The sequence below is a fragment of the Oncorhynchus mykiss genome, chromosome 13, assembly GCF_057628025.1.
Source record: "Oncorhynchus mykiss isolate SJ-2025 chromosome 13, ASM5762802v1, whole genome shotgun sequence".
Lineage (NCBI taxonomy): Eukaryota > Metazoa > Chordata > Actinopteri > Salmoniformes > Salmonidae > Oncorhynchus > Oncorhynchus mykiss.
In genome coordinates, this window is record NC_143034.1 from 40,454,037 (window position 1) to 40,463,460 (window position 9,424).

The window sequence follows — 9,424 nt, forward strand, 5'->3', positions numbered from 1 at the left end:
TTTTTTTTAAAACAACACTCCACATCAGTAAAAGTACGCAAATCAGAGGAAAAAAATATTTTTTAAATGACAATCTTGAAACGACAATTGTTGATGCATATTTAACCTGGTCCCAGGCTCTCTTCTCTCTCAGAGAGAGATGGCTGAAGGAGATGAAAGCATATGGTCAAAAAAGCTAAAATGTACTTATTTGAGCAGCAAGATTTTATTTTTATCAACCTTTCTGAGAATCTGAAATGTTGGTGAATTATCCATCCATCATATTGGACAAAAATTCATTTAAAATACATCCCTTAATTATTCAACACGTTTGTCAGAGCCAATTAATGACAGAATGAAAACATTTCCCAGTGATTTGACAAGAGCAACAATGCATCACAAAATAGCTGCTTAACTAAATCCACAAATTAATCTTAGAACATTGAAAAGTACAAAATAATGAGATCCACAGGAGTCTGAGGAACAAGTGGTGTCTACTTCCACAAAATTGGCAGTTCTAGAAAAATAAATAGACAAAAAAACTGGGACAAGGAGCCATGGCTAGAAGGGATCAAGCTTTTGTAAAATTAACGTGAGATTTGGTTTTTCATAGCAGGTTAGGAGAATTTACGTAGCAGGTTAGGATAATTAGGCTAAGGTTATGAAAAGGGTTATTCATGTGCATTTTGTGGTATTGAGCTAGCGCCCAATTGACTGCCATTCACTCCTTGAAGGAGAGCTCTCCTTGTCCCAGAATCGCCCAGAATGCACCGTGTGAGTCTACTGGGTGAAGCGTTATACATTCCTACATTCATTGCCCAATGGGACTCCCATTTCATCCTTTCTCTAATATCTCTGGTACAGTCTCAGCTGGTCTCAGTTCGATTCCTTCCCCTCCCTTTGCCCCTAACCATTTCACGCTTGCATGTCTGTAAGGTGGAAGAAATATGGTGGAAGATTTACCCCTAGCTACACTGCTTATACCGACCCAAAAGATAAAGATACATGCCAACATTGAGGGGTTATGGCCAAGGGGAGACATATGGCAACAATATGGGATCAGATGTCTGATGTCACAGACAGGCTAGTGGCTGGAAGCAGGCCTCTTCACTCCCATGACACTGAAGGTGCTGCTAGCTATCTTCTCGTAGAGCAGGAACATGAGGGCAGCGGTCAGGACGGTCTGCAGGAGTTTAGCTTCCAGGCCTTTGAACAGGCCCAGCATGCCATACTTCCTATGGGTGGGGGAAAGCATCAAAAAATATAATATGTAGGCAGTGGTAGAAAAAGTACTCAGTAGTCATACCTTAATAGAAAATGACTCAAGTCACCCAGTAAAATACTACTTGAGTAAAAGTATTTGGTTTTAAATATACTTAAGTATCAAAAGTAAATAGAATTGCTAAAATGTACTCAAGTGTCTAAAGTAACAGTATAAATCATTTAAACTTCCTTATATTAAGCAAACCAGACAGCACAACTTTTATTTTTATTGACAGATAGCCAGGGGCAAACTCCCAACAATTTACAAATGAAGCATGTGTTTAGTGAGTTCGCCAGATCAGAGGCAGTAGGGATGACCAGGGATGTTCTCTTGTCAAAATGTAACGAGTACTTTGGGTGTCAGGGAAAATGTATGGAGTAAAAAGTACATTATTTTCTTTAGGAATGTAGTAAAGTAAAAGTTGCCAAAAATATAAAATAGTAAAATACAGATACCCCAAAAAACTTTAAAGTATTTTTACTTAAGTACTTTACACCACTGTATGTAGGAGATGAAAGCATTGGCTGCGATCCAGGTAGTCTTAATTGCAATGGTGCTGCATAGATGATCAGCTCTCACAACTCCTGGAGAAGTGTTTGACATCTCAAGAAACACATTAATATGGTATAGCAATCCTCGGAGATGCACAGCACGATGGCAATAAAGACAATCTGGAACACAACCACTGACTTTAAGTCTGGGTGTGGTACCAGTCATGGTGCTTTTGAAATAAGGTAGGCAGGTGTGTGCGTGTGTGGACCAACCTCACTCTATTGATCAGCAGATACAGCACACTTCTCAGGCTGTTCAGCAATGGTGATCTGTCTGTGTGCTGCTTGTGTTGACCAAACTGAGAACGAGATGCAGACAACGAGCAGTGAAATTAGCACCCAGAGCTTATTCCACTGGAATTAACACTAAACATTGGGATAACCCAATGTTCAGAGCAGAGCACTAAAACGCAACATCCACACTGGCAGGCAAACATATACACAATCACATTATAGACAGACAACCCTCATGAAAAAGTACTACAGAATTACTACACAAAACCTATTTGTGCATTAGTGGCAATGTAGAGACTTGAAGGGATTGTGTAGTTTACACACTACTCAAGATACACAAGTATGGTTTTGTAGTGGTCAGTAGGAAAACAGTGTTTCTAGTGGTAATCAGGTAGAGATTTTTACTACTTGATGTTGGTAGCTGAGGTGTTTGCTAGCACCGTTGAAATGTAGCCCGTTTTTGTTATGCTAGTTAATAAGTAGGTGTTCGTATGCAAATGTACAGTAAGTTCATATTGGTATACTTACCTCCTTTGACCTGTTGCCAAGGAGGCCCTCGACAGAAGACTGGAGGCCATTGTTGGTAAGGTTAATATTGCTTATCAAATATTTATTTGTTTGTCTTATGTGACTTCTGTTAGCAGTGGATTGATAATGGCTTATAATTGTTTGTTTCTTGTACTTGTCTTTATACTCTAAATACAGATAAGGCTTTAAAAGGATTAAAAGTGTAAATATATAATAATTTTTCTATTACATTTGTATAAATGTATTATTTCTTGTTATGATATTAACTACAGTTAAACTCAAGGAAATAACATGCGCACTAGTGTAGTAGTGACACAGAGTGAAACAAGGAGATGTCATTAGTGATTTTGAATAGGCAAACAGTAGTAAATGTGTCAGTTTTCAATAGTCATTCAAAAGGGTTTAATGTAGGAAATGAAAAGGTATCAAGAGCAAATCATTACTGACACAACACTACACACTGAATGTGTAGGCATTATGTACTAAAATAGTGAACTTGTAGGAATTGTGGTAGAATGTGTAGGTTTTAAGTAGTAGATACCCAAAAGCTCAGTAGTTGCACAGTAACTAGAAAATATATAGTGTTCACAAGTCTTGAAACGTCACAATTTATCACTCATTACTACTTACATCACTACTGGTTTACTACACATCTCAATTAGTAAAACCCAGTAGGCTTGTGTAGAGCTTGGGTAGTAGTGACTCAGTAATACTTTTTCATGAGGAACATTCTCACAATCACACGCACGCACGCACACCCACCCACATACATACTGTTCTTACCCTCAGGATGGACTGTACAGTCTGTAGTGGATATGTGAATGTGGTGGCCACTGCTTTGGCTACAGCACCAATCAGAAATATCTCCAGAGACAACAGCTAGAAAAATGGACAGACAACAGTATCAGGATCAGTTAGTTCCAGTTTAATAGGGTTGGGCAGGTATATGATAATACAGAATACCAGGGTATTTTTTTATATTGGAGGTATGACTTCCAATACAATGGAAACGTTTGTTAATAAATGTCAATATTTGTACTTTTTAAAATCAATATTTTCAATCAAAGTGTGTACTGATGCTTATTTATTAAACCCTCTTAGGCCTCACTCCCTGCTATCTGAGATACTGCAGCCCTCATCCTCCACATACAACACCTGTTCTGCCAGTCACATTCTGTTAAAAGGACCCCAAAATACACATCCCTGGGTTGCTCCTCTTTTCAGTTCGCTGCAGCTAGCGACTGGAACAAGCTGCAAAAAACACTCAAACTGGACCGTTTTATCTCCATCTCTTCATTCAAAGACTCAATCATGGACACTCACTGACAGTTGTGGCTGCTTCGCGTGATGTATTGTTGTCTCTGCCTTCTTGCCCTTTGTGCTGTTGTCTGTGCCCAATGTTTGTAACATGTTTTGTCCTGCTACCATGTTGTGCTGCTGCCATGTTGTGTTGCTTCCATGTTGTTGTTATGTTGCTACCATGCTATGTTGTTGTCTTAGGTCTCTCTTTATGTAGTGTTGTGGTGTCCCTCTTGTCGTGATGTGTGTTTTGTCCTAAATTTGTATTTTATTTTGAATCCCTGCCTCTGTCCCGCAGGAGGCCTTTTGCCTTCTGGTAGGCCGTCATTGTAAATAAAAATGTGTTCTTAACTGACTTGCCTAGTTAAATAAAGGTTAAATAAAAAAAATGTAATAAAAAGTACCGGTAGAAAAATAAAACTAATGATTCCACTTTGCTTTTCAGTTATACCATTTTTTGTTAGTGAGGGAGGACTACAGGGCTTTTTCCCATCAATGAGAATTAAATCTAATTGATAATTCTGCCCAGTCTGAAGTACATCCCCCCCTCCCATTACCTCTCTGTGAACCAAGCTTCTCAGCTGCCTCTTCAGGCCCTCATAGATCATGAACTGGACAGCCGGGTTGAGCACCAGCAGGAGAGAGGGGAATGTCCCGTTCCACAGGGCCCCCACCCCTTCGTCCTCAATGATCTGCACAAAGGCATCTGAGAGGAGAAGAGAGGGATACTGTTTAACCTAGAGACAATCTGACATAGTGACAAAGAAACCAGACTAGGAAAACAGTAGTACAATGTGTGTTTTCATGTGTGTGTCTCAAATAAAAAGAGAAAGAAAGACAGAGGGAATGTGTATGTGCGCGATACTTCAGTGAAAGAAAGAATGACATCTACAACTTTATCTGTTTCCAACACGCATACTGCTGCTGCCTTTACCCATGATGCCTGAGTAGTTAGTGGGACGGATGTCTGCATTGCGAAACTTTGCTCCTTGAAGCTTGAGTCGTGTGTTGACCACCCACAACGGAGTGGTCACAAGCACGTTCACTACACCTGCACACACAGAGAGAGAAACAGAGAAACCGAGAGAGAGCTTGGACTCATTCATTGACACTAAGTGTTAATCAAATCAAACTTTGTCACATGCGCCGAATACAACAATTGTAGACCTTACAGTGAAATGCTTACTTACCAACGGTGCAGTTCAAAAAAAAAAGTTAAGAATAATATTTACCAAATAAACTAAAGTAAAAAATAAAAAGTAACACAAAATAACAATAACAAGGCTATATACAGGGGGTACCGGTACCGAGTCAATGTGCAGGGGTACAGGTTACTCTAGCAGCAGTGTCAATGTAAAGAGTCTGGTGGCCATTTGATTAATTGTTCAGCAGTCTTATGGCTTGGGGGAAGAAGCTGTTAAGGATCCTTTTGGCCCTAGACTTGGCGCCCTGGTACTGCTTGCCGTGCGGTAGCAGAGAAAACAGTCTATGACTTGGGTGACTGGAGTCTGACAATTTTTGGGGCTCTGACACACCTAGTATATAGGTCCTGGATGGCAGGAAGCTTGGCCCCAGTGATGTACTGGGCCGTACACTACCCTCTGTAGCGCCTTGCGGTCAGATGACGAGCAGTTGCCATACCAGGTGGTGATGCAACCGGTCAGGATGCTCTCGATGGTGCAGTTGGATCACTTTTTGATCATCCGGGACCCATGGAAAATCTTTTCAGTCTCCTGAGGGGGAAAAGGTGTTGTCGTGCCCTCTTCACAACTGTCTTGTTGTATTTGGACCATGATAATTTGTTGGTGGACACTCCACTACAGCCCCGTCAATGTTAGTGGGGGCCTGTTTGGCCCACCTTTTCCTGTAGCCCATGATCAGCTCCTTTGTCTTGCTCACATTGAGGGAGAGGTTGTTGTCCTGGCAGTGTCTCTGACCACCTCCCTATAGGCTGTCTCATCGTTGTCGGTGAATAGGTCTACCACTGTTGTGTCGTCAGCAAACTTAATGACGGTGTTGGAGTCATGTTTGGCCATGCAGTCATGGGTGAACAGGTACCAGGAGGGCACTAAGTACACACCCCTGAGGGGCCCCAGTGTTGCGGATCAGCGTGGCAGACGTGTTGTTGCCTACCCTTACCACCTGGGGACGGCCCATCAGGAAGTCCAGGATCCAGTTGCAGAGGGAGGTGTTCAGTCCCAGGGTCCTTAGCTTAGTGATAAGCTTTGTGGGCACTATGGTGTTGAACACTGAGCTGTAGTCAATGAACAGCATTCTCACATAGGTGTTTCTTTTGTCCAGGTTGGAAAGGGCCGTGTGGAGTGCGATTGAGACTGCGTCATCTGTGGATCTGTAGGGGCGGTATGCGAATTGGAGTGGGTCTAGGGTATCCGGGAGGATATTGTTGATGTGAGCTATGACCAGCATTTCAAAGCACTTCATGGCTACATATGTGAGTTCTACGGGGCGATAGTCATTTAGACAGGTTACCTTAGTCCCTGTGCCAAAGGAAGTGAAGTTAACATGCCTAAATGATTACTGCCCCGTAGCACTTTAAACGGGTTAACATTCCCAAGGCCACAGGGTGCGTACTCCGAGCATGCATTGACCAGCTGGCAAGTGTCTTCACTGACATTTTCAACCTCTCCCTGACCCAGTCTGTAAAACCTACGTATCTTCAATCAGACCACCATAGTCCCTGTGCCGAAGAACTCTATGGTGATCTGCTTGAAATATGTAGATATTACAGACTCGGTCGAGGAGAGGTTGAAAATGTCAGTGAAGACACTTGCCAGTAGGCCCACGTATGCTTTGAGTAAATGTCCTGGTAGCCGCGGGCCAGACGGACTTTGTGAATGTTGACCTGTTTAAAAGGCCTTGCACACATCGGCTACCGGGAGCATTATCACACAGTCGTCCAGAACAGCTGGTGCTCTCATGCATGCTTCAGTGTTGCTTGCCTCAAAACGAGCATAAAAGGGATTTAGCTTGCTTGGTAGGCTCACGTCACTGGGCAGCTCGCGTTTGGCTTTCCCTTTGTAGTCCGTAATAGTTTTCAAGCAATGCCACATCCGACGAGCGTCAGAGTAGTAGGATTCAATCTTAATCCTGTATTGACGCTTTGCTTGTTTGATGGTTAGCCTGAGGGCATAGCGGGATTTCTTATATGCGTCCGGATTAGTGTCTCGCTCCTTGAAAGCGGCAGCTCTAGCCTTTAGCTCGATGCAGTTGTTGCCTGTAATCCATGGCTTCTGGTTGGGATATGTATGTATGGTCACTGTGGAGACGACGTCGTCGATGCACTTATTGATGAAGCCGATGGCTGAGGTGGTAAACTCATCAATGCCATTAGATGAATCCTGGAACATAGTCCAGTCTGTGTTAGGAAAACAGTCCTGTAGCGTAGCATCCGCATCATCTGACCATCTCCGTATTGAGCGAGTCACTGGTACTTCCTGCTTTAGTTTTTGCTTGTAAGTGGGAATCAGGAGAATATAATTTGTCAGATTTGCTAAATGGAGGGCAGGGGAAGAGCTTTGTATGCATCTCTGTGTGTGGAGTAAAGGGGTAACTTGGTAAGTTAGCTAATATCAGCGTCTGGGTCTTATGTAGGCCTACCTGCAGCAATGCCCATTAGCAGGTCTCTGCTTGGAGTTGACTTGTGTCCCCGGAGCCAGCTGGCTCTCAGGCTGTGGAAGCAGTAGAAGTAGACGAAGTTGGAACAGCAGAGACTGCAGATCACTGGGAGCCAGCCCCTGTAGGGCGCCAGCCTGCAGAGGACAGGCAGGGGGACAGACACAACCTCGGGTGATTCTGTTCAAATAAATAAAAACTGCTAAAAGAGCAGAGAGAAAGCAGAGCGAGGGAAAGACAGAGCTCTTGTTTACTCACAACCCTTCTTCCTTGACAATCTCTGACAGAATGGCAGGAGTGGACCTTGCTTTCCTCTTCTCATCCACTATAGAAAAGGAGGAACAGAGAGAAGAATAGACATGAGACTTGCACAGAGATATCTTATGTCCTCTATTCAGTTTTGCACAAAGGCGTAAAGATATAGAGGTAGCTAGCCTTACCTTGCAGCCGTAGTCTTGCAGTGTCAAGTGGGAAGAAAACGGTCATTGCCGTCACACTCCCCTAAAAACATATAATCCTATACTGTCAAATGTAGGGTCTTCAAATGTGAACATTTGCTGATATCAGGCTAACCTTATTTATAGGGGATGCCGGTTTGGCAGTAATGGCCTGTCAGATAGCAATGTAAAGAAAAAAAATACTGCCCCTTGTTTTCATGTATTTCAATAACCTACTGTTAAAAAAAGGCAATGCACATGAACAAAGTTACTTACCGCTGCTCCTGCCATTGCATGCACCAAGCTTTCGTACGAGAAAACTTCAGCAAATCGAAAGGCTTCAGTGCTCATTTTGATTGCGGTAGATACAAATGTAAACTTGACAGTTCTGCTTGCAGTCCACTATGCACAATAGTTAGGGAATAGATATAGTTTTTTTTCCCCCCAGTTCATTCCAGAAAACAACAACGCAGCTGAACTCTTGTGATTGCTTCTCATAGACGTTAACCCAGAATGCGCTTCTCGCTCGTTTTACATCCAGGTCGTTCGTATAGCCAATGGTAGATAGAGTCCCCTTTCCCAATAAGGTGATTGGGCAATAGGTGATTCCGCTTGTTCATTTGATTGGCTTTTCCTTTTGTCATTCAAACAAATGAAACAGCAGGTTTGCGTTCAGTATGGTTTTAAGTTCTGGAACGCTCAATTGAACGGAAACGGTGCTGGACTGAATGATCAGGTGAAGAACGCGGATGGGTTTGTGTCATACTGTACTGTATTTGGTTGGGGAACGCCGTCCGCACTGTCCTTTAAAAACACTCAATAATTCAAGCCACACCCACCAAACGTACCTCAAAGTCTGCTCAAGAACGTTGTGGGTAAACGTGTCGTTCAGTACAAACCGTTCCGCAACGTAGAAAACGTTCAAGGGAACTGAACGCATCTCAGGCCTGTCCAAAGAAACGGTACTGCAGATAGAACAATGTGTTAGTTATTCTAGGCTGACGAGGGGAGGAAGGCTCATGTCTGTAATGGAGCAAATGTAATGGCATCAAACACGTGCAACCACGTGTTTGATACCACTCAATTCATATTCCATTAATTCCGCTACCAGCCACCAATCTCCTGTGGTTTGGAGTTACTTTTCTCTAAAATCTTTGGCTTGGTGCTTCTCCCACAATGTTTTTCGGTCGTCACAGTTACCACACCAGTCATAAACTTCGCCTATTTCTAAAATAAAGATTCTTAAAATGTGATTTTAAACATAACACTTTTTATTTGTTTATAAAAAATGTATTTAACTAGGGAAGTCAGTTAAGAACAAATGCTTATTTACAATGATGGCCTACCCCAGCCAAACCCTCCCCTGGACCAATTCTATGTTGCCCTATGGGATTCCCGATCATGGCCAGTTGTGATACAGCCCGGGATCGATCCAGGGTCTGTAGTAACGCCTCTAGCATTGTGATGCAATGCCTTATACCACTGCGCCACTCGGGAAG

At 42.8% G+C, this 9,424-nt stretch overlaps 1 protein-coding gene across 1 annotated transcript; it reads right to left on the bottom strand.

Annotated features, from left to right (window-relative positions):
• Window positions 1-186: 186 nt before the first annotated feature.
• Window positions 187-9,110, bottom strand: slc25a17 (solute carrier family 25 member 17). The gene is made up of 9 exons (XM_021557478.3): window positions 8,202-9,110; window positions 7,929-7,989; window positions 7,747-7,813; window positions 7,474-7,625; window positions 4,790-4,906; window positions 4,413-4,561; window positions 3,340-3,435; window positions 2,008-2,093; window positions 187-1,214 (listed from the first exon to the last, which is right to left on the bottom strand). The coding sequence occupies exons 1-9, from the start codon at window positions 8,274-8,276 to the stop codon at window positions 1,064-1,066; spliced, it is 954 nt and encodes a 317-aa protein (XP_021413153.1). The 5' UTR covers window positions 8,277-9,110; the 3' UTR covers window positions 187-1,063.
• Between the last annotated feature and the right edge of the window lie 314 nt (window positions 9,111-9,424).

Coding starts and splice junctions, on each gene's coding strand:
- slc25a17 (XM_021557478.3), bottom strand. CDS start 8,276: ATGAGCACTGAAGCCTTTCGATTTGCTGAAGTTTTCTCGTACGAAAGC. Junction 4,562..4,789: donor TAACTACTCAGGCATCATGG/GTAAAGGCAGCA, acceptor TTCTCCTCTCAG/ATGCCTTTGTGCAGATCATT. Junction 1,215..2,007: donor CTGCTGATCAATAGAGTGAG/GTTGGTCCACAC, acceptor CCCCACCCATAG/GAAGTATGGCATGCTGGGCC.